General features: G+C 40.5%; 1 protein-coding gene and 1 pseudogene across 8 annotated transcripts in view; both read right to left on the bottom strand.

Annotated features, from left to right (window-relative positions):
* atp2b2 (ATPase plasma membrane Ca2+ transporting 2) overlaps positions 1 to 26,185 on the bottom strand; it is a 192,984-nt gene that overhangs the window by 19,244 nt on the left and 147,555 nt on the right. For all 8 annotated transcript variants that reach the window (XM_088338106.1, XM_088338107.1, XM_088338112.1 and 5 more), the window contains 6 exons: positions 15,467 to 15,708; positions 13,057 to 13,291; positions 5,756 to 5,935; positions 5,604 to 5,691; positions 4,088 to 4,194; positions 2,406 to 2,597 (listed from right to left, as the gene is read on the bottom strand). In XM_088338106.1, coding sequence (XP_088194232.1) covers positions 2,406 to 2,597; positions 4,088 to 4,194; positions 5,604 to 5,691; positions 5,756 to 5,935; positions 13,057 to 13,291; positions 15,467 to 15,708 — 1,044 coding nt within the window. The remainder of the gene's footprint in view (positions 1 to 2,405; positions 2,598 to 4,087; positions 4,195 to 5,603; positions 5,692 to 5,755; positions 5,936 to 13,056; positions 13,292 to 15,466; positions 15,709 to 26,185) is intronic.
* LOC148363977 (U2 spliceosomal RNA) lies at positions 6,443 to 6,584 on the bottom strand (annotated as a pseudogene).

Genomic DNA, 26,185 nt, shown 5'->3' on the forward strand with positions numbered 1-26,185 from the left:
TCTGCGTAGCAATTTGGCACAATTCTCCATAGTATAGTTTCCCTGGCGCTGTAGTCTAGAAATGTAAAGCTCACATTGTAGACTCAAAGTGACTGATCCGCACAATTTATGAAAAAAAAAAAAAAAGAGATTACCGATGTGATGCACCTGTGCCCGCTCCTTTGGCACCAACTGCCTCGGACTCTGATTGGCTCCCTGTCACTATTTAAACCCAAGTCTTTCTGTCACATATTGTCAGTCCATCTGCGAACCTCAGTTTACTCTAGGTGAGCTTTTTTCGACCCTGTTTTTGCTCCCGTCGGTTCCCCAGCTTCGACACGTTTTTTAATCCTGACCACGTCTACTCTCCTCCCCTGGCTTTCAACTCGTTGCTGATCCCCACCACGTTTTCTGCTCTCCTGTCCAGCTACTGACGCGACACCGCCATCGCTCGCCACGGAAGTTGCACTTCCGCTTTCAGAGCAACCTGCTTCCCGTGCCCAGCGATCACCGGATCGTAGGTGCAACCCTTTCCTTTCTTCCAATAAAACTGAGAGAAACGTAATGCAAGTGGGTCCTGTCTCCGTTCTGGTCCTGACATATGTATATATATATCCATAAATATCCATCCATTATCTGCACCTCTTATCCTCAGTAGGGTTGTGGGGGTGCTGGAGCCCAACCCTGCTATCTTACGGCAATGGGCAGGGGACACCCTGAACTGGTTGCAGACAGAGACAGACAACTCACTCGCTCATTGGCACCTAGGGACAATTTGGACAGGCCAATTTACCTGACATGCATGCTTTTCGAATCTGGGAGGAAACAGGAGTGTCCAGAAAAAAACCCCGCAAGCACAGAAAGGCCAGTAGCTGAATTTGAACCCATGACCTCAGAACTGTGCCGCAGACGAGCTAACCATTTATCCGCAGTGCTGCCCGAACCGTAACATGTAACGTAAAATAACATTATGGTCATAAAAACAAATCTAGAATCAGAATGGAGATTTTCATTTTCAGCTGAAATAGCCAGGGTCCAGGGGCCACAGGCCCCGGCCAGGTCCAGGGCGGAGCCCGGTGGGGGGCTCAGGGGGGCGAAGCCCCCCAGAAGCCAACAGCATTTATCTTATTTGCTATGTGAAAATTGCACTAGAATGAATTAAATCCAACAAAACAGAAACCATGTATTATATATATATATATATATATATATATATATATATATATATATATAAATATATATATATATATATATATAAATTAAAAAAATATATTGACATTAAAAGCATTTGTAATATTGAACATGATCGTGATGATACAAAATAATTTATTTTAATCATGTTTATAACAAATTTTAAATTTTGTTTATCCTGTTCTAAATATTGTATAAACACAAAAGATAAAATCATTTAATAAATAAATAGATGTATAAATACCTCAGATTGGGATTTTCTGTCACACAGGGGAACCAGTGGTTGACTGCTGCTAGTATTTGAAGTGGAAGGATTTGGAACCGCCAATAATGTTGAACCGGTGGTGTTACTGTTAGTTTCACTGCCGATTTTAAATGCGGATCCAAGTGCATAATTTGATCGCCGGCAAGCTATTTTTGCTTTGTGCTTGTTCATTTTAGCATGATCGATCAGTGCCACACAACCTCGCGTACCATAATTGATCAGATCGACACAGTATAGACACTTTGCTTTCCCTGGAACATCACACTTTGCGATGAACTGGCTCAAAGTTTCTGTAACTTCCTCGATCTTTGCGCCGATTTTAACGTTTACTGTGACAGTCTTCTCCAGCCATGACCACTTAAATTTATTCTTGATTCCTTTATCAATCTTGGAGACAAAAGCCTCGTCTTCTTTTCTTAGTATTTTCATATTTACTTTTTCAAACACTCATTTCACCGTTTGAAAAGACCGGAAGGAGCGCCATGTTTGAGAAAGCCAATGCTCTGAACAAAAGCTCCGCTGATTGGTTATCAGCGAACCTATCGACCAATGGTAGGAGTCGATCTATTTGTTAGCTAAACCACGTTGTGTGTTATAGATCTCATGCGCTGCGCTTCTTTTTGCCGATTTTTCTCGCGATTTCTAACTGCTAACTTGGGGTGATTTCCACAAGTCTAAATGAACTGACAATAGCCATAGTTTTGTTATTTCAGGGGACAAATAAAAAAAGAAATTTGAATAAGCTTCTATCTTTAATTGGAATGTGTGAGAATAAAAGAAAAGAAAAGTAATGGTCCTCTAAAAGTGCTTTTTGACCTAATGCCAGAAGGGCTGTGCTCCAGCCTCCTTGGGACCCTACCAAGGACAATTACCATAGATAATGGATGGATGAATGAAAAGGTTCGATACTGCAATGCAGCATTCCTAAAATTCGTATTCATCTCCATCATCGCGCCTCATCCGTCCATACCTGAGTAATGCAGGCGCCCGTAAACGCCACAATGACGGCGACCACGTTGACGGTGAGCTGGAACTGGAGGAACTTGGAGATGCTGTCGTAAACGTTGCGGCCCCACATCACCGCCTTGACGATGCTACTGAAGTTGTCGTCCGTCAGGATGATGTCGGATGCCTCCTTCGCCACGTCGGTGCCAGCAATGCCCTTGGGGAGTGTTAAGTTTAAACTTTAGTAGACCCTCCAAATAAGGAGAGACAACATCAATGAATTCTGAACTTGCAAGGAAGACAGGAAAATAAGCCTTGAGATATGATAATTCCTTCTCCAGAGCTCCCTCTTTTTATTAAATCTTCAAGGTTACAGAGCGCAGATAAGCCCTAGGGGTGTGGTAATCAAAGAACATGACTGACCAATAGCGACAATGATATTATAGTCAAAACAAAGAAGAACAATGTGCAGGACTATTTAAAATAAGGAACTGGCATCCTATAATCCAATGAGTCTCCTTTGCAGTTGTCCAATATTAAAAACAAAAAAAACTTATTAGCAAGGAACGATGAAATAAAGTTTTACCTACCATATACAATAAAAATTCTTAGTTTAATGTAGCTTTCCTTTAATTTTTTTTTTGTTAGGAAATTAAAAAATGTCAATCATAAATATATAGGAATGCCCTACAACTATGGGATGGTTAATGGCAAAATAATTGTCAAAGTCATGGGTTCAATCACAAAAAAATGGAACAATAATTGATAACTTGTAGCCTCCCTATAATACTCTAGAGACGACACTACTTTTTGGACAGCGTCTACCAGGGCTGTACAATGTTAGTAATGTAAAGAAAATCTCAATCATAAAAAAAAATAATCTTAATTCAATAATGTTACAGAGTAATCATACTTTTATTTTTTTACAATCTTATTTAATATTAGTTTACAATATTTTAATCAATTCATTAGTAAAACGGGGTAAAAAAAACTCAAAAGTGAGGAAAGTTATGTGATATGAAATATTTCATCATTTATATTTCATACCGTCTTGTTTTACTATATTTTAGCCAATTTGTTGAGTAAAACGAGAAAAATAATCCTCATAGTAAGCAAACTTACAATTTAGCCCAGTCTTGAGGCACTACCATGTACATATGTTTGCCTATTTATCCTAACATTTTTTAATTCATTTTTTTTTCTTTTAGGTCTTTATTACCTGTTCATACTGGAACACCATGTCTTATCTTGTTTTCTCATTGTGCACATGTTTTGATCAATGATCATAAAGACAATTCTTGTTCGAAATCATATTTTATTTCAAATGATATATACGTGCCATTAGTTTATACTATCTTCTCTCCCAAAAAACAAGAGTTAAGTTTGGAATATGTAGCTTGAATTTGGCAAAGTAATCTATAAATAACAGAATAAATTATAATTGAATGTAAAATTAATTGATTCTATAAAAAATAGGTCGACCTCCTGGTATAGCCATAACTCATCTTAACGGCTTCTCAATGTCCATTGTATTGTACACAAGCTTATAAGATGACACAGTGTCACTATAGTCTGTATGACACTGTCCTCCACTAGGAAGAGCTCATCATCTTTAAATCATCTAGCCTGCCTACCGCAGAGGTGAAGAAGATACATCTGCTGATGCAGAGTCAGATCTATTTCTAGGAGAAAAATAGTTTTGGTTACCATGGCAAACCCCACATCAGCCTTCTTCAGAGCTGGCCCGTCATTGGTCCCGTCGCCTGTCACTGCAACCACCTGCCTCTGCTCCACCATGGTGCTGTCAATAATGCCTGTCACACACGCAGAAACCATGTTTGTGCAAACACTACAGGGATTAAAGAAAATCCCTGCCGTACATATTTCATAATAAGGTAGCGTATTTATTCTTACGAATATTTATGTTTTTGTCTATTATTTGTATATTAAAGCAAAAGCACGAGTGATAACTGCAAAAGTAATTTTTTTAAAAGTTTTTTTATAAAAATTATTGGGCTGCTACTTGGAAAAAAAATATTTTTACCAGGCATAAAATGGGTCAGTGAATTCAAAGAGTGAGAAAAGTGTGAAGGAAATATGTTCCAGTACACAAAAACACTACAAAATATTGGCTGACACACACTAAATTTTAGTGATCTGCAGGAGGCGCCACAAACAAAAACACCTTGGGGGTTTTGCACAAAACCAAGATAAGGGATTAAGATTGGATGTTTTTGTTATCTTGGCTGAATATAGCCTCAAGTCAGTTGCATAAAAGCAGGTTAAATTGAGAAATTTTAGCTTGGTTACTGTTGTGATTTATTTTTCAAAGGTAGCTTATTCTTGAACAGGCTACCTACCAGGCTAAGATTAACCCCAGTGATACATTTAGGACTTCTAGTGTCTAGCGTGTCAAAAATGTATTCACCCAATCAAATTGCCATGTGTACTTAGCTAGCTTTTATGGGTAATTACAGTTTTTCCTGTGGGTTTTTTATCATAAAGTGCCACCATGAACATAGATTATTAAATGACCTACCATATAAAGGATTCTTTAGCGATGTACAACCAAAACAGGGTCTGTTGGTGTAACACGTTGACTGCGAACTGTAAGACTATACCCTTTATATACTAGAACAAACATTATGCATTACCAGAGTAAATTTGTCTATGCACGCAACAAACTCAACAATCAGCTTATCTGAATTGGAACACTGCAGGGGAAAGTTTCACAGGTAGCATTTTACCACCGAGCCATATGTACTCATGAAAAGGGCTATATATGTCTCGCAAGCCATGGGTTCCTGACCCCAGGAATAAGGCAACGATATGGAGCAATGGCATGCTTTTTTGCAAAGATAAAATTGGGCAATTTCCTGCAGCACACACAACTGTTAAAACTGTACTAGAGGATACAGCATACGGTAGCATGCCAAATACTTAAATTGGCTTTGAAGGTGTTTTATAATTAATGCAGAGCAATGAAAATCTATGATTATTAATGATCTTGGCTGCTTTTTGGTATTTGAATGCCAATGAAAAAAGGATGGTGGGAATGAATCTTGAGTGTGTGCTATTTTCGCTGTTTCGAAAATCAATAAAGACCAAAGTGAAAACGCTTTTTAAAGTGCCAAGAAAACAGCTTGATGGGTAGAACTGTTGCAGCTGCAGATTATTTATCACCCCTTACTCTGTGAATTTCACAACACAAACACAGATTTACCTTTAACAAGTGTGTGTTTGTCAGTCGGGGAGGATCTGGCAAGGACACGCAGCTTAGGCCAGACCTTATCAATACGCTCCTGCTCCACCTGAACGCAAGGACATGGTAAGCAATGGATGTCTTGATATTTCGGGTGTAATTTGCGAGCGTACCTCTCCTTTCTCATTGCGGATCCGCCGGTTGAACTCCTTGCCATCAATGCAGAGGAAGTCCTCTCCTGGGTGAATGATGCCGCACTTGATGGCGATGGCTCTAGCTGTGTTTATGTTATCGCCGGTCACCATGCGCACGGTGATGCCAGCACGCTGGCACTTTTGAATGGCATCTGGCACCTAGACACAGAGAATTAAATTGTTATAAAAGGTTCGGCCTGAACCTCAGCCCGGTTCTCTTATCTTAAATGCACGTTATACGAGAAATAAGAACCAGGAGACTGCATTTTCTCAATGAAATTTCTATAGGATGCGAGAATGATTGAATACACAGTCATAGGGCCTTTTTTCAGAATGACGCGAAAAAAGTCTTATACCGTATTAGCCCCCCAAACACGCATGATGGGGGTCAACTCAGCCTCAATGTGAGACCCAATGGTCTAACTGGTTCAACTGCTTATTAGTTTTATATATAGGCAGTTGCATAGTGTAGGGTATTTATTTGTTTTTAATGAAAATAGAAGGGGGGGGGGGGGTTTATGGGTTATTGATCTATCTTCGTTATTCATTATCCATTATCCGTTATCGGTCAGTTCATAATACGCTACAAAGCCTAGGAGCCGGGACACTTACTCTCAGCCAAAAGGCCAAGCTAAGGTCCTAGCCCTAAAGCCTTGCCGCGATCATTGCGAATGCACCGTTCCCGGTGGTACTGCAATACCGGGCCGATGCGTGGAGTGGACAGAGCAAGCTCATATTCCATCTCCGAAATGCAAAAATCAAAGAGGCCAAGCTAAGGACCTAGCATCAAATGGCCAGGCTTATGAATTGGCGTACTTATTTAAAACACAGGGAGGATGCTTTAGTTTACACCACCAGCAACAACAAATAGATGATGTAGGTGTTGTATCTAAGACAGACCAGGAGGTTTGTAGGCTACCGGTAACCATGGAAACCAATACTTTCTGTTTCATATGGGGTGCAAACTACAACCCCAAAAACCGGCTTGGTGAGTGATGGGTGCTGTCAGGCGGTAAAACTTTTGGTGCCTTCATTCACCACCGAAGGTATGTGTACACTCATCTGAGAAGTAATTGTATAGCTTTTTTTTTCTTCATCTTGTGGCATATTAGGGCAATTAGTAATATTTCTGTAATTGTGATAGATCTTGTGGAATTGAGTGAGAATTAATCCAACCATGCGTTTCATGTTATTACCTCTTAATACCTGTGATATCCCCTACGCGAACATTCTCTTCACGTGCTGCACCAGAACCACTGTCATAAATAACATTTTACCGCGGTGCGCAAAAATGCGGTACAGGCTGTTCTCGCGGGAAGCCCTGCACAGCCCATGTGTGAACATGTGATGTGTTACAGCTATGGTGGATCCGTTGGGAGATATTATATATGGAGATTGATGCACGCGAAAAGTAAGCGTGTCCTCTTCTCAGGCAAAGGTCAGTGTGGGCGAGCTGTGCTCGCCAAACCAAACCCACACATCCACAAACACAGAGGCGGACTCCTGCATACATTTGACTTGTAAGTCACTTGGGCATGTTCCACATGCATTCTTTCTTTCTTTTTTTTTAACACTCAGGAGCCCCCTTACTGAAATCACAGCAATTCACCAGCGTAATTATACCTGTACAGCAATGCCTCTTGTAAATAAAACACGACTTTGATCGAATGTCCTTCAAAAGAGAAATTGATCGCAAAAAGTGAACCAAAGTAAGAAATTGAGATTTAAATTATTCCTACTGATTGTATTTCACATACTCGAAATTCTTTGCATCACTCACATGACATTCAAGCTTTGATCTTCTGGGACTCTAAACCAGAAACTGCAATACCAAATGGCAAGGAGTAATAAGATAAGAATGATGTAATTAGACATGGGGTTTTTTGGGTGAAAAATGACTAAATCTAAGATACATTTGATCAGATGACAGCGACAAAATGTACTCAACATAATACAGATATAAACATTTGGAATTGCAATTCAGACCTTGAATTCTTTAAAAGTGAATATGCAGCAATATTATTGAAGTACTGTATGTCATAATGTAAAATAATAAACTGTTATGTACTAAGTACTTTAAAATTAAAATACGATATTTGTAAATAGTAGCATATGGCTGTACAGTAATCCCTCGGTTATCGCGGTTAAGTGAAAATCCGCGAAGTAGCGACGCCCCTTCAAAAATGCTTAATAAAAAATATATATGTATATATATATATATATATATATATATATATATATATATATATATATATATATATATATATATATATATATATATATATATATATTTATTTATTTTTTTCAAGTTGATTCTTTTTTATTATTTTTTTTAGACCCGGTTAATGGGGACCAAAACCACCCGCAAAAAGTGAAAATCCGCGTAGTAGCGACGCCCCTTCAAAAATGCTTCTTTATTTTTTTTTTTTTTTAATTATTTTATTTTATTATTATCATTGTTTAGACCTGCGGAGCTCTGAGCCCGCGAAGTAGCGAGGTCCCACTGTATTTAAAAATAATGAGTTCTACTTTGTATTGTTGAAAAATTTTGACATTAACATTTTCCTTATTAGCAAAAACAATTTTAGCCTCAAAAAATTGGTTGATGGCCTCTTTAAAATCATAGGCGCCGCCGCGAGCGGCAGCCTTTCCAGCAACTCTGTGTTATTTCACTATTTTTGTGATTTATTGTTTTAAGTGTCTGCTTCTATCTCCGGTGTTTTTCGTCCCGTTTGACAACTACACTTTGGATTACTTTCTATCCTATTGTTACGGGTTTTAACGGACAAAAATGAGTTTATTCGAGGAATCAACTCCTTGCCCTGAAGAATCCTCGTGCTGGCATGATGAGGGGGCCCTATCGGGGATGCAGAGCCGGAGCTAAGGCTAAGCGGCTAGCGGCATTATAAGTCTTCGGTACTGTCCGTAATCATGGTAAATTTGAACTCTCTACCGAATAAGACCGACGAACTGGTGCTGGTGAAAACATCATCAAAGTGTAGAGGGAGTGCAGTTTACTGTGTTTTACGGAAACGTGGCTCACGTCTAGCATCCCGGACGCTAACGTGGAGCTACCCGGAGCTATCCAGAGCTACCCGGCTTCAGCGCTGTTAGGGACAGAGACACAAAAGCCTGCGGGAAGCGGAGAGGAGGTGGACTCGCTATCTACGTGAACACGAGATGGTGTAAACCTGGGCACAAAGATTTGCATCGGCTGCAGGGACATCGAACTTTTGGACTAGTGTGTGACGTCATCCACTCCGCTGCTGCTAAACTACAATACACCACCCCGAGGCCATCCTGTTAATCTGTTAAAAAACAACAAAAGGATACTGCTGGAAGTGTGAAAGTATCTATCTATCTATATAAAAATAAACAAAATCAGCCCAGAACAAAAATGACAAATTGTTCTAGGATTAGTAGAAGTGCACTTTAGTTACCAGTGAAATAAGAATAGTCATCTCATTTCTTGTTTTTGCATTCTGGCATACGGTGTGGTTTACTTGGAGCAAGGCAGCAGACAGAAACAGATGCAGAAAGTAATCAACACAGCCCAGAAAATCATTGGCTGCTGTCTGCCACGTCTGGAGGACATTGCCAGCCTTCAATACCGCAGTAGAGTCATTAAGACTTTAAACGACACTTCTCACAAAGGCCACCACACCTTAGACCTGTTGCCCTCTGGTTAGCACTACAGTTACGTAATAAAAGGACTAACAGTCTTAAGGCCCGGTCACACAGCCTTTCGCGTCTGTATCGCGGGTAAAATTTTGCGATTTTTTTTTTTGGCCCGTGGTTGCCCGCGGTGGAAAATGTGCAAAATTGGCTGGCGACTGTTCCGCGTCCTTATCGCGGGTAACCGCGGCTGCATCACTGTGCCGCCCGCGGTTACCCGTGGTCTAAATTTTTGAGCTGCGCAAAACTTTTTCGCGCGGCCAACAGCGTGTGAATTTCTTACCGCGTGTCAAGCGTGGCTGTAACGCGTCTGTATCGCGATCTCAAAGCGTCCAACAGCATCTGCTTCACGGGCAGAAATTTCTGGCCGTGATTCAGCCGCGATACGCCCGTGAAAGGCTGTGTGACCGGGCCTTTAGAGACAGTTTCAGTCCCAGGGCCATCACCACAGTTAACAAGGCGCCCCAAACTGTGAAAAATACATATCTTGCAACTTATTTGAGAATTTTTGTTAAGGCAAAATTTTATTGTGCTACTTTTCATTGGACTATTCAGTGTCTGAAACTCGTAACAAAAAATTAGCCATTTTTCACAACTTGAAACACAATAAGATGACTAATTAGTGTTAAGGATGGATAATCAGAATATATATCAGAACAACACTTTAAAATTAAGTTCATAATAAATCTACTTACAACATTCATTGCATGTATATGACATCGCTGTCTTCCATCTGTCCCATCAGTATGTACCTGTATTTACTCATGTTCATTCTTGCAATGTTTGCGTTGCGTTGTCTGCTACAAGCCACATGAACTCCTCTTTCCAAGATGCTTTTAATGTATGTTTACGTTTTGTAGCATCATTAATTTTTTTTAGCTTCTTTTGAATCTTCCTTCTGGGGCTGAGGTTTTGGCTTGATTCCCAACCACTTCTCCATTTTTCTTATGTTCTCTGTGCGTCTTCTTTGGAAAATGATATGCAGACGCACGACCTTATAACGCTCGAAAGAGTCCGGAAGCACTAAGTGTTTCGATGCAGGCGTCTGATTGGCTGCTGAGTATGCAAATTGCCTAACGAACAGAAATTCCCAAATTTCCAAACCGAACGAAGATTTTGAAATCGGGATAAAGCAAACGTTTGATAAAAAAAAAAAAATCGTTTTCTTTTTTTCTTGAAAAAGTTGTCGGCCACCCGGGCGGAGAAGTTTTGTAAGTTGTACGACCGACGAAAAAAGATGCACGCCCCGGGCATCCGGGCAGACGTTATTTCAGACACTGACTATTGTTACGATGCACTATTTTTCATTGCATTAATATTACAACTTAGGCCAGTCTCTAAGTACTACGTTGCAAATGTGTTACTATTTATCTTGAGTTTTTTGTCTTAATTTCTCTTTAAAGTCTTTATTACGTGTTGACTTTGCAGTGCCATTTCTAATATTGTTGCATCCAATGCCAATAAAGACTATTGAAATTCATCTCATCTCATCTCATTAGCTACACCGCTTATCCTCACTAGGGTCGCGGGGGGTGCTGGAGCCCATCCCAGCAATCATCGGGCAGTGGGCAGGGGACACCCTAAACTGGTTGCCAGCCAATCGCAGGGCACACAGGGACAGACAACTCACTCGCTCATTGGCACCTAGGGACAATTTGGACCGGCCAATTCACCTGAAATGCATGTTTTTGGAACGTGGGAGGAAACCGGAGTGCCCGGAGGAAACCCACGCAAGCACGGGGAGAACATACAAACTCCGCACAGGAAGTCTGGAGCTGGATTTGAACCCACGCAGGAAGTTCCCAAGACATGAACTGTGCCGCACATGCGCTAACCACTGCCCCACCGTGCTGCCCTATTGAAATTCATATTCAAATAAATATTTGTCCTAAAATGCAATCCACAAGTCGATTGTAGACCAGTGGCCATCGCATCTTGGTGGTACGAAGCCAACAAAAGACTGGACGTCAAGAGAACAGGCTTAAGCCCCCTTGGATTATTGAAGTAGATCTCATCTCATCTCATCTCATTAGCTGCACCGCTTATCCTCAGTAGGGTCGCGGGGGTGCTGGAGCCCATCCCAGCAATCATCGGGCAGTGGGCAGGGGACACCCTGAACTGGTTGCCAGCCAATCGTATTGAAGTAGATGTTAACAGTATTTCTTTAAGGAACAAATTCAAAATGTATGATACCCCGTTCAAAGAATGGACTGGAAAAGACGAAGCTAAAGGCCTCGGTTAGTCTCCAGCTTGGTCAAAGTCCCCTTTGAAAATGCAATCTTTGCTCGTCCTCTTTCGCCGAACCCACAAATCCATGCAGTGTTGTTAGAAGATTATTAACCACAATGTAAAAGTATTTCATAGTGTGTATTTTGGGCCAAAATCGTGTTTGTGTGACATCTCTTATCCATGTCCGCCGCCCATCAGAAACGATGCCCTGACGCAAGAAGCACAACATAAGAACAAACAGAAGCAATTACACTCTGCTATGCCACCATTGTCCTGAACTCCTGTGGTCATTCATCTGATTTTTTCAAATTATATCCCGTTCTTTGCTCATACCTCAACTTGCCAATCTCTTACGTCCTGTCTTGAATAGCCCTACAGGCTAGTCGGCCATCAAAACAAGCTACTTCCAATTGAGTTAATAGAAAAAGAAGTCAAGCCGAGGGAACAAAAGAGCTGAGGTTTGAAAAGAAGACGCATTATTCATCCTTTTTGTATGAATAGGTGAGGCTAAATAAATATTGCAACATCGCTTTGCTGTACCGGCACAAAAGTCACCAAGCAAGGTCACTGCATGGACCTCCGTCTCATCTCTCTTGCTTGTGTCTCCCTATACAGTACACTGCGAAATGATCTGCCCTCCACACACTCTCAAGACAGGTCATGTAAAATCATGTAGAGGACTGCCACTGAGTTGTTGTACATTAGGTTAAATTATTTTGAGATTCGCCACATTTTGTTTCTGGCAGTTCCACTGGGTGGTCATCTAATTGTTAGATCTGTTGCATCACACAAGCTCGAAGACCTTTGAAAAAGACTGAGGAAGTTGACTTTGATGTACATGCCTGATGTTGGCACTGCGTCGCCCTACTGTTCTATTATTCATTAAGCCACTGAGAGATTTCAGATGTTTTTGCTTTAGTGACGCAACAAAAAAATCAAATTATATGACTAAAGATGGCATAATAACGTCAATATATACTGAAGATCAAAAATTGATGATTTTGAAATCATACCATCTTTGCTGTTAAATGTAGTTAAATGTATCTTTATTGTGTCTATATCATGGTACAACAACACCTTTTCCAAAATTATGATCATTATTTTATAAAGGTGACATTTGATGTCATCCTTTGGTAAAGGTGACCAAAATCATAAAACAATTTCCTTCTAAACACAAGATAAAAATGCTACAGTCATTTACAGGAGCGTAGGTCTTATAGGTACCGAATAAATTATTTGCAATGGCATCACCCATTCATCATGTTTTTTTAGTTGTAAATGTTCATTCAAAACAGCAGTGTTTGAATAAATGCAGCGTCTTCATCACTTGGAAGACAAAGGTATTTCGCCACCAATACATTTCAACCTGGTCCTACCTCTGGCCTGACGGGGTCTTCGATCCCAACGACGCAAATGGCCGTGAGGTTGCTAAGGATGCTGTTTTCTTCATCCCACTCGGGCTCGGGGTCGCCGGGGAAATCGCGGTAGGCCACACATATGGTTCTCAGGCCGTCGCAGGCCATGGGCTCGATCACCTTCTTCACCATCTCGTCCTTGTCCCGAGGACGGAAAACCCGAGGCTCGCCTACCTCGTTCAAAATGTGGCTGCATCTGTGGGACATACGTATGAACTTACATTAAATTGTTTAAATGAGGGTGAGACAATAAATTCTCAGGGGTCAATAAAGCAATTTAATTTGATTAATTATTCATCTTCAAAATTGACAATTAGAAAATTTGCTATATCGGAAGATCGATTTTAAGAATTTGAGAGTTTAATTTAAAATAGTGAACATTGGTGCTGATCATAAAAAAATTGAAAGCTTGTGAATAGTGGCATTTAAGCATAAGGTACGGGTGGAATAGTTTTTTTCTTTTTTGCTATGTTTGCATAAAATCTGATTTTTAATATTAAATGTGTATATAACCAGCAGCTCTGGAGATGCATGTGGCTCTTTGGCGCTCCTGAGTGGCCTACTGGCACTTTTCAAAATATTTGATAATGGAAAATTAAATTGTTACTGTTGGAGGACAAAAAGGACACCAATATTCTTAACATTTTCCAACACATATGGATGGATACGGTATGTATTTCCTTATTTATAAGGCTTTTTTATATAAGGCTTTTATTTTTTTGGGTCATCAAACATTTTTTTTGGGGTGGTCCAATATGGCCCCTCAAGATTTTGGGTTGCCGACTCCTGTCCTAGACAATAAAATGCATCAGAATAAACTCATGAGTGTGACGTAGGCTTACTAGCAATTCTTGGAAATGTTTGCAATTGTTTGAAAAGTACAGATTTGTGCGAGAGATTATGGCTATTATTAAAGGTGTACTTTTATCGAAAGGAATCAGGCAATGACATTTTTTTGTCATGGATTTTTACACAACAAAAGTGAAGAATGACAACCTTAAAAGGGATAGGTGGACGAAAAATTACGACTCAATTTTCAAATTTAAAAAGACACAACATTGTCTCGGAGATGACGGTAAATAAACCTGTAGCTTAGGCATTTGCAGTATTTAGTCAAATATTAAGTCTCATTTTGAAACCGGTTCTCACAAGACATAGGAAATCCTATGTGACTATCCATCCATCCATTATCTGCACCGCTTATCCTCAGTAGGGTCGCGGGGGTGCTGGAGCCCATTCCAGCTATCTTCGGGCAGTGGGCAGGGGACATCCTCAACTGGCAGGTCACACAGAGACAGACATCTCACTCGCTCATTCTCACCTAAGGACAATTTGGAATGGCCAATTAACCTAACATGAATGTTTTTGGAATGTGCGAGGAAACCGGAGTGCCCGGAGGAAACCCACACAAGCACGGGAAGAACATGCAAACTCCACACAAGAGGTTCGATCTCATGACCTCAGATCTGTGCCGCAACATGAACTAACCAAATTTCAAAAATCAAAAATCAAATTTTAAACATTGAAAATTATATTTTAGAATAGATAAAGATCATTTTAAAGTGTTTACATTTTTTTGTAATAACATTTAGGAGTGCAGAAGTGGATAATAGCAAGTTACATTTACTCCGTTACTTTTAGTTACATTTACTCGGTTACTTTTACTTTAGTTTTGGGACGTGTTTTACTTGTAGGAGTATTTTTAAATTCACTATACTTTTGACTTTTACTTGATTAGATTTGTGAAGGAGGACCCTACTTATTAGGCTACATCGAACCCTTTACTTCTCTGCTATGGCACACTTATTTTCTCAGGGACATCAATTCTTTTATTTCGATTTGACCACTGGCCCAAACAACTACGAGGTGGCACTTGTTAGCAGGGTTAGGATTTTTTGTTTCTGTACTGTATGTACACGCAGTGTATATAGGTGTAGCCTCATATATATTTATTTTTTTAATAAACAGAGGGTTGTCTGAGTACACAGACTTACAATTACACAGACTTTATTGTGGATTGGATGGACTTTGATGTGAAATGATTGTATCATTCACACTTTACTTATTATTATTGTTTTTTTGTAAATTTTGGGGGGATTTAGAAAAACCTCAACAAACAAATCAAATCAACAAATAAATAAAAATGTTTTTTTTGAAAGTAAAAGATATCAAATATTTTGGAAATGTTCAGGAGCTGAGATGACAATGATTGAGTAGGCGTTGACAATAAAGTTGAAATTCAGTTTTCTTCTACAGTTCTAAAGTCTTTAATGATCTAAGTGAAATATCATAAATTATTAAAACTGAGAATATGAAGCACCTCACAAGTGCCCAAAATAAATTGTGATCGCAGATAAATGGATAATCTTACTTTTTGAGGACAATCTCAGATGCTCCCTTGCTGTACATACGGAAGCTCCCGTCGGGCAGTTTGACGACGGTGCTCATTGACTTCCGCACCGAATTAAAGGTGTACACTTTGTAGAGCTTCTCCTCTGGGATCTGGTTTCGTACTGGCTGGTAATCTCGCTTCAGGTCCAGCACCAATCCCAGCAGGCCGCACTCTGTCTTGTTGCCCACTTGTTTCGGCAGACCGCCTTCCTTATCCGGGGGCTGCGGAGACACAGAGGAAAGGTTTTCTTTGTTAATTATATCATTTTTATTGTGAGTGCAGTGGTACATCTTCTTAGGAGCTTAGTTTGAACGAGCAACTATTTTCATTAAGAATTAATTTAAAAACAAAATGGTACACTCCCATCTTCCAAAAAAGCATACAACTAAACCCTAAATAGCTATAAAACACACCATCCTGGTCATTAATAACACATTCAAATAGGAATTAAATATAAAAAATGAAAGTAATAGAAAGGAAGATGATATTAATGACATAAAATGTGAGTTTATTATGAGCGCCGTAACGAATGTTTGTGTGGGTTGCAAGTAAGAGTCATGGAGATCACATACCTGTCAAGAAAAAAATATGTTATGCATGAAAATGCATCACACACGAAAAAATACAGTTTATTGATTAAAACATTTTTGGTGAGCTTCTGCAATATCAAACCAAAGCCATGTTGGTTAACGTGAACATCCATTTTTGTCACAAAGCTCACATTAATTTCCTAGTGACTAAAACCATTGCTGACAAGCCTTTTTGAGGTTTTTGGGTAGCCATAGGAGCACGACAGTAGACAACTGGGAAAAAAAATGACGGTTAAAATAAGCCTCACCAATTTTAAGTAACTCCTGGATGGAGACAGACTTTAAGTGGGATATTTGCTAATATGGGGCAGATGTTCTGCCATTATTATAATTTCATAAATTTTATCAATTGATCAGATGTCATGATTTTGCTCTCATGGCTCTTTGGGTCAAAAAGGTTCTTGACCCCTGGTATAGGAACGACTGTGTGAGATAGCACTGATGTTAAAGCACAATGGTCCTTCCTTGCTGGCACCGGGAGTCCATTATTGGCACGACTGGGCTGCTGTTGGCACGTTACGCGCCTCGCCCGGGCTTGAGGGCCAGCTGCCTTCTCCCTGGTCAACGGGTGTCCCCGCAGGCAAGGACATATGCCAGAGGGAAAGCTGGCAACTCTTCTTCCTGTTCCAAACAAGCCTTCCCTTACTCCACACCTCCTGTTAGCTCCACTTCTTTTCTTTCTCCTTTCTTTCTTATTCACTCCCCTCTCTCTCAATGACCTTCTTCTGTTCCCACCATCCTTCCCATGAATGATACGCTTGCACTTGGCAATAGCTGCATAGGCCAACTGGGCTGCACCCCGGAGGTGCGCTGGAGGGTGACGAGGCGCTCTTACAGCCCATGATGAGGACGCTTGTCACTCGAGTGTGCGACGAAAAACTCTCCGCTCCTTTCCGACTGAATCATGTCACCATCTTATCTGTCTGACTACCCTTGCTCTAGTTCTTCATTAGGAAGAACGAAATGGGCCGTCTAACTAACATGTCCGATTCAAAACGGTCAAAAACGTTACTTTGGCTGCAGAACGGCAACGGCACCGTGTCCCCTTTGGCCGACATAACGTTGTTTTCAGCGGCGCTTTTTCCGCTCTCATTTGAGTTGTTTACCGTCTTGAGCTGTCTCTAAGTTGTTTACGTCATGTCTTTTCGGATCATGTCACCATTCAAAATAGCGACCATCATATAGTTAGATAGCGATTAGAAATACATTATTTACTAATGCACAGAAAGAAAATGTGAATTAGGGATGAGTAACAGGAGTACTTACTTTCCTTGGTAATAAGTTACTTTTATTTTGGATTAATTTAGTTACTAACTCCGTTACTTTTAGGAAGAAGTAGTGATTAGCTACAAATATTTACTTTTTAAAGTAGCGTGCCCAACACTGAGTGCACAGGATCATAAGCCCCAAAAATAATCTTTTGTCATATTATTTTCATACATAAGGCACACTCAACTATAAGACACATGACATTTACTACTGTGTTACTATTCGTGTTCAACCATATACTTCTAGCATATAATAGTGCAATGATCAGTCCATAAGTGCGGCTAATTAAAATCACGAAACAACTGAATTGAACCAGGATTGCTGCAGTGAAGACGCCAACACCTTACTTCTAGACCATCAGTGGTACAGATGACATAAAAAAGGCATTAAAGCTTATCTCATTTTCACACCATTTTTCCTCAGGGTGCCAGAAAATGGGTTTGCACAGTGCATTCTAAGATAATACAGTGCATCCACGTCTTCACCTAATATGTATACGTGCGGAAAAGCGATTGTATAGTATTTTGTTGAAATACTTTCTGTTATCTCTTCTGTCTTTCACAATATTATTGACACACAAGTAGTAGATTTCACTTTCAGGCTTCTGGCCAATTCAGAATTTTTAGACGCCTCATAGTCCGTAAAATATGGTATAGAAACATTAAAATATTTCATATCCTCCTCTCTTTCAAATAAATACAATCTCACTTTGAACGAGGACACACACCAAAATAATTAACTACACAGGCGAAAAAAATCACTGCAGTCTAGACACTATGTTGTATTTGACCACTAGATGTTGCTATATTGTGTAGTGCAGGGGTCTCGATTTGCTTGGGCGGTTTCCTGAGCTCGGTCCTGGATGAGGTTGTGCCAAATCGGGATCTCAACAAAAAATATCTGATAAAACATTCCACCGTTTTTAAGTATCAGATTTTCTTTCTTTCAAATATTCTGCACAAAATACTAAAAATAAAAAATATTTTAAAATATATGTAAAAATCAATCAATCAGTGCTAATTTAATCCATAATCCGCTGGCGCAGCACAGTGTGTATTATTCAGTGCCTCCTAGTGGTAAAAAATGTCAATCATTAAAAAAAGTGAATGTTGATTTAAATAATTCAAAATAATACATGAATTATCGTATAAATATGCACTTAAAAAAAATTGTCGTAAATTGATACATTTCTATTTTACATAACATGAACCTCACCTAGGGAGAGAAATTATATTATTGTTGGCGATCTCAAATGATAAGAGGCAAGAAAATAGAAAAATGGTGCTTAGTGGTCATTTTGAGTCACCAGAGTTTGCATTCTTATTTGTGACTTGTAGAACTTGCTTCCAGGTGCACAAGAAAATGCAGCCACATCTAGTCGTCACATAATATGTACAGTCTTTAGCGTTAAACAAATAAACATTATTTGACTTTTTAACTTTCATGTTATGCAGCGGGCCCTAAACTTTGATTCTGAGGGCTGCAGTTGACACCCAGGCCACAGGTTTGGGACGACCTAGTGTATTACAAGTAAAAACAAGTGCCACAAAATACACAAAAAGATTACAAACTATTGAGACTCAAAAAGACAAAACTGCACCATTTCAATTCTTATTTATTCGTCCAGCCTTATCCAAATTCTCAAGCACGCAAGCAGAAGGTTTTTGGGTGAGGCTCATTCAATCATTCATTCATTATCTGCACCGCTTATCCTCAGTAGGGTCGCAGGGGTGCTGGAGCCCATCCCAGCTATCTTCGGGCAGTGGGCAGGGGACACCCTGAACTGGTTGCCAGACAGTCGCAAACAGACAACTGACTCACTCATTCACACCTGGGGACAATTTGGACCGACCGATTAACGTGACATGCATGTTTTTTGGAATGTGGGGGAAACCAGAGTGCCCAGAGGAAACCCACGCAAGCACGGGGAAAACATGCAAACTCCACACAGCAAGGTTTGAGGGCCCGGTCACACAGCCGTTTGCGTCTGTATCGAGGCTGAATCACGGCCATAAATTTCTGCCTGTGAAGCAGACGCTGTTGGACGCTTTGAGATCGCCATACAGACGAGATACAGCAGTGCTTTACACGCGGTCTGAAATTCACACGCGGTTGGCCGCGCGAAAAAGTTTTGCGCTGCTCAAAACTTTAGCCCACTTGTAACCGCGGGCGGCACACGTGGTACACACGAGGTAATGACGCGGTAGAGACACGGAACGATGTGCTACGGCCGAGGCCAGGGCGTGGTTACACGCGGGTAGGACGCGAAATATTAGCGGGTAATCGTGGGTGGAGCACGGTCATAGCACGTTTGTTCTGCGCCTGTATCGCGGTCTTATCACGTGAATTAGCGTGTTTAACGCGTGTGACGGTCAAACGCTTTTCTCCGCGTATATACAGCGCGATTTGCCGAGCACACGTCAGTTGTGCTCGAGACGTCAAGGGGTAAACATGGATCCCCGTCACCGTAGTGACCTCGTCTTACTCCATTTTTATTTCTTGACATTTCTTTTCATTTCATAACAAGATAATAAAATAAAAATGAAAAACTATTACAATAATAACATATTGGCTTCTTCGGTGCCATAGCTTGAAATCTTGGTGTCTTGAGCGGTTATGATTTCTACAGCCCAGTGTTGTGCCGAGAAATGCATCCCTGCAGAGATTTGCATCCCCTCGCTACTATAAGCACTTTTACTTCGTTTTATCTCACTTTTATATCATTTTTCGTTCCGGTTCCGGTTTCCAACATGGCGGCGCGAGTTTTCGTTGCGGCTGATTGTTATCCGGCTATCCTACTATTTACCACTGTCCTCCTGCTTTCCTTTTTGGATACATGCGTGGCCAATAAGACCTACAGTCGGGAGGAGCTCATCCGACTAGGTGGGTGTCTAAATTTCGACTTTTCGGGCACTTTCTTTACCACCCACGACATCCCAAATGAGCTCCAAAGGGCCTCGGGTTCGCCCTGCTTTCCCGCTCCACCGAAGAAAAAGAAGAAAAATCGGAGACGAAGACGGCGAAAAGATAGAAAACAGAAGCGAGGATGTCGTGCAGGGAAGCGTGTGAAGTTGATGGAGCAACGACATGAAGATCTGTCTAATCCAACCATCATTTCTTCGTCGATTCTGCGAGTCAACCGACACCCGAAGCCCAACGCACACAACCGGCATCTCGTGACGATCTCCACAAAGGCTACAGCTAAGTCAAATGATTCAAAGCTAAAATTTGGTCTTTTGAATGTTAGATCACTCGCTCCTAAAGCGTTACTTGTAGATAATATTATTCGCGATTATAAACTTAACTGTATTGGTCTCTGTGAAACGTGGTTACGACCGGATGAGTATTTAGCTCTAAATTATGCTTCTCCCCCATTTTACGAGAGCAGCCATTTAGCACGCACGTTGAAAAAGGGTGGCGGTGTCGCGCTCATTTCTGAAAAAACGCTCAAATTTACTCCTCGTACCTCTAATAATCACAAGTCGTTCGAGGCTCTTGTTATGAGGTCCTCTCCATTGTCAATCTATGTGATAACTATCTATGTTATAACGATTCAAACGTTTTATTTCAAATCTATAAACACGTATTTTCTTAAAGCTGCACGAGATGTCACAACATTCATTTGGACAGGTAACTTAAAATTAGTTTTACCTGGTTATATCAGTATCAGAAATTATTTTCCCCCCATTTTATTAACACTCCACTTATTGAAACATGAATATTTTGTTTGTTTGTTTGTTTGTACATGATTCAAATTGAATCTTTTCTTCCGGCGCCGTCACGAATGGCAGCCACTCCAGCAGCTCCCGTGTTATTTTCGATTGTTCTCAGCTCAGGGATGCTGCTGGAAATGTGAATTTCCCTTCGGGGATGAACAAAGTATCTATCTATCTATCTATCTATCTATCTATCGCGCACCAGGACCATACACAACTTTCTTAGACGAATTTGCTGAACTTTTGTCTGAACTAGTAACCTACGCAGACAAAATTATAATTATGGGCGACTTTAACATTCATATGAACTCCCCACTCAGTTCACTCACTGTTGCGTCTCAGTCTATAATTGATGCTTTTGGTTTTAATCAACTGGTTGATTTGCCAACCCATAAAGATGGAAACACGCTCGACTTGGTTCTGACTCGAGGAGTTTCAACCTCAAACATGGCGGTGCTATCGTGTACTACAGTTATCTCGGATCATTATTTAGTTACATTTGAGGTGCTAGCTAAATGTAGTACCAAAAAAACTGAAGGATTCACCGGACGCAATATAAGCACGGGCACAGTTTCTGAGCTCTCCGATATTCTTCCAGGAGCAGTTGCGTCCTTTCCTTCCTACATAGGCTCCATCGAACCACTCCTAAATGAATTTAACGCTACCCTGGCCAATGCCCTGGATTCAGTTGCGCCCATCCGGCATAAATCACGACCGAAAAGACGCACACCTTGGTTTAATGATGAAACTAGATCCCTTAAACGAGAATGCAGGAAATCTGAAAGAAAATGGCGCGCTACCAAGCTTGAAGTTTTCCATCAAATCTGGTGTGATAGTTTGTTGAAGTATAAAGCGGCCCTGGCCTCTGCAAAATCAGCCTACCTTTCGAAAGTGATTGCGTCACAAAAGAACAATCCCAAGGTCCTTTTCGACACTGTAGCATCGCTAACAAGGCAACAGACTATCCCAGATAGCTCCACCCATTCTGCCCACGACATAATGGTCTTCTTTACTAAGAAGATCCAAAGCATACAGGAAGAAATTGCTAAAGACAGTATTAATTCAACACATACTAAAGCACTCAAATCTCTAGATGCACGACATGGTGGCTGTCTAGGTATTTTGTCCCGTTTTAGTGAACTGTCACTCGAAAATCTTAAACAGATGGTGAATACGGCCAAACCGACGACTTGCCAGTTCGACCCACTTCCAGGTTCACTTATCAAAGGTCTCTTTGGCGTTCTTGCACCTTCAGTTCTAAATATTTTAAACATATCACTCGCCTCAGGTGTAGTTCCAGCTGCTTTTAAGTCCGCTGTCATTAAACCCACACTGAAACGACCCAACCTAGATCCAGAAAACTTATGTAATTATAGACCTGTGTCAAACCTACCGTTTCTTTCTAAAATACTTGAAAAAGTAGTGGCACAGCAGCTGAATGATTTCATGTCCGAGAACAATCTCTTTGAATCAATGCAATCAGGATTCAGGGCTAACCACTCTACTGAGACAGCTCTGATTAAGGTAACCAATGATCTCCTACGGGCAATGGACTCGGGCACATCATCACTTTTGCTGCTGCTGGACCTTAGTGCTGCATTTGACACAGTGGACCATATTATCTTGCTAGAACGGTTGGAAAAATGGATTGGTCTCTCAGGAAGCGTCCTATTATGGTTCAGATCCTACCTCTCAGATAGGACACACTGCGTTAAATATGGCGAATTGACATCTGAGCCATTTAGTGTTACTTGTGGTGTTCCGCAGGGTTCAGTGCTTGGCCCCCTTCTCTTCAGCATTTATATGCTTCCACTAGGTGATATTATTCGCAAGTATAATATCAGTTTCCATTGCTACGCAGATGACACTCAACTCTATCTCCCGATGGAGGAATCTGCCACACTAAACTGTGGAACTTTGGAGGCCTGCCTCACTGAGATAAAAGAGTGGATGTCACTCAATTTCCTGCGTCTTAACCCTGAAAAGACTGAAATGTTAGTTATTGGTCCTTCTAAGTCCCGTGACTTATTCTCTAAAACCGCAGTGAACTTGGACAATTGCCACATCACACAGAGTGACTCACTTAAAAATGTAGGTGTCATTTTTGACCCTGATCTGTCCTTTCAAACACATGTGAAGAAAATTACTAGAACCGCTTTCTTCCATCTCCGTAACATTGCTAAAATTCGTCCTATACTTTCTCAGTCGGATGCGGAAATCATAATTCATGCGTTTGTTACCTCCCGTCTCGACTACTGTAATGCACTACTTTCCGGTCTTCCGATGACCAGACTCAAGAGTCTTCAGCTGGTACAAAATGCTGCAGCGAGGCTTTTAACAAGGACAAAAAAGTACGATCACATCACCCCAATTTTGGCTAACCTGCATTGGCTCCCTGTTAGCCTAAGATGCGATTTTAAGGTTCTCCTACTACTATACAAAATCATACATGGACTTTCCCCCTCATATCTTTCAGATCTGATCTCCCCCTATGTCCCGGCCCGAAGCCTTCGTTCCGAGAGCGCCGGTCTCCTGGTGATCCCAAGAGCCAAGAAGTGTTCCGCTGGTTCGAGAGCGTTCTCCATCCGGGCACCGGTGTTGTGGAATGCTCTTCCCCCTGAGATCCGATCTGCAACCTCGGTGGAAATGTTTAAATCTAGGCTTAAAACTCACTTCTACTCTATAGCATACGAGTAACCTAATCTTATATGTAATAACTTGTGAAGCCCTTAGAGACTAATTGTGATTAAGGGCTATACAAATAAAAATGACTTGACTTGACTTGACTTGAGAATGTGATGGCGAAGATATAACCAAAACCACTTCGACTTGCATTGTTGGGAATGTATACAATTTAAACCATTCTGTCTTTGTATTTGTTGTGAATGTAATCGAACGGTAATGCACATCATTTATAAATCACTTTTGAGAACTGTTATGCACTCTACCATAAAGCTTATTATGCTGAAATAAGCTTTATGGTAGAGTGCATTACAGTTTCAATACGAGCGATTTGAATAGAAAAGGGCAAAATAAACATGTTACCTGCTCAAAAGTGATTTATATACGGCGTGCATTACCGTTCGATTACATTCACAACAAATACAAAGACGGAACAGTTTAAGTTGTATTACATTCCCAACAAATGCAAGACAAAGTGGTTTTGGTTCTATGTCCGCTATTACATTCCTGAAAAGTGATATAAAAGTGAGATAAAACCAGGTCAAAGTGGTTATAGTAGCCAGGGGATGCAAATCTCGGCAGGGATGCATTTCTCGGCACAACACCGGCTCTGCAGCTTTTATACCCGTGGTCCACACGCGGAAATGACGCGGAAATGACGCGATGAGGAAGCGGAACAGTCGCCGGCGTCTGTTTTGCGGGCATACCACAGATTAACAGCGGGTTGGCCAATTTTGCACATTTTCCATCGCGGGCAACCACGGGCAAAAAAAAAAATAAATTGCAAGACTTTACCCGCGATACAGACGCAAACGGCTGTGTGACCGGGCCCTGATATCACGACCTCAGAACTGTGCCGCACACGCGGTAACCACTATGCCGCCATGCTCATGTTAATATAAAACAAATTTTAAAAATGTTAAAAAAAACACATATACTGTACATTAAATCATCTATTATTGCTCATAATTTAAATCTATCTTGTTTATGCAAATATTAACAGGCGCTAAATCATACACAAAGTCCCTTAGAGATTCAATAAGCCTGTTTCATAAAACGGCAAGTCACTATACAGTATCCTATATATGCCCGGGGTACACGCAAATCCTTCTAGTGCAGTCCAAAATATCCCCTCGAGCGATCCTTGTAAAAGATAAGTGAAATCAGATTGTGTGTAAAAACAGGGAAAAGATAACGACAGTATATAAATATCCCTTTCCAGTGAAGAGGCAGTACGGTCCCTGCGGGCTTATCATGAAAACATCTCTTGCCATTTCGCTGAAGAATATCTGGACTGGCCGAACGTCATTCAAGATGTCTGTTTGCTTTTCCTTCAGGCTTGAATGATTATTACCAAACAAACCGTGGATAAATAATACCGGCGTGTGCTTCTAAATCCTAGTAGCGAATTGCATCACCAGCAGAACTTGCAGGGGGAACCGTGGAATGCGCAGTGGCGTGCATGCCATTACACTCGCCCCCCCAAATCTGAGGGTGCTTTTTTCCAAAAGGAGTGAAGAGCAATATATTATAATGTGGGAGTTGTTTTCATTTACAAGACACTTCAAATGACAAACGGGGCTCAAATAAAACTCCTTGCCAAGACAAAATGAGCAATGTTTCATCATTATTATAACAATAATAAATACATAAACCCTCATAAACATTGTTTTTTTGTCCTCTGTTCTGTAATACCATTTATCAGCATTACCACCATTTTTTCACAAAGCAGATGCTGCTTTCAATGAACAAGTGTTTCGTACTAAACATAGAGCAGTAACATAATTTTATGTACTTCTTATCTTAGAGATGTCAAGAGGGTTAAGCCATAGAGCAGAATATCAAACCTATGGGCTGCAGGCCGGATACACCCAGTTGGATAATTTAATCCAGCTAGCCGCAAATCTCTGGGTATGTCAAAATAAGCAAGCCCCTTGCTCATTTCTATAAAAACGTATGATTTTTTTTTTAAGTGAATACACACCTAATACTTCTTCATGCCCCTAGATGGCAGCAACAGTGTAAAAAAACAGACCTGCAGTCTAGTTTGATTTTAAAGACAATATTGTGCAGTATATTCTCAGCTTTAGTGGGCACAGTCTAGCAGTCTGATTTGATGTTATTGCCAGTTCACTGCTAAAAAAAAGAAAAGGGAAGCTTATTTCTACTCATAGCTCGCACTTGAGGTTGTTTATGCTTGTGAAGTTTGTGGTGAGTTGGTTCAGATGTAAAGCTACATTTACTGAACTCAGGGTTCCTACAACTTAAGGCAAGTTAAGTTAAAGATTTTTAAAAACTTTTTCAATGCATTCCTAATCAAATTCAAGACAAATTTGACATAAAAAACCCACAATTGAAACAAACAAAACAATAAAACTAATATATCATGTCTCATACACACTATCTGGCACAGCTTTTAGCCATGATGAAAAACGTTCATT

Source organism: Urocampus carinirostris, chromosome 6, assembly GCF_059441175.1.
Source record: "Urocampus carinirostris isolate Australia breed hairy pipefish chromosome 6, RoL_Ucar_1.0, whole genome shotgun sequence".
Taxonomy (NCBI): Eukaryota; Metazoa; Chordata; class Actinopteri; order Syngnathiformes; family Syngnathidae; genus Urocampus; species Urocampus carinirostris.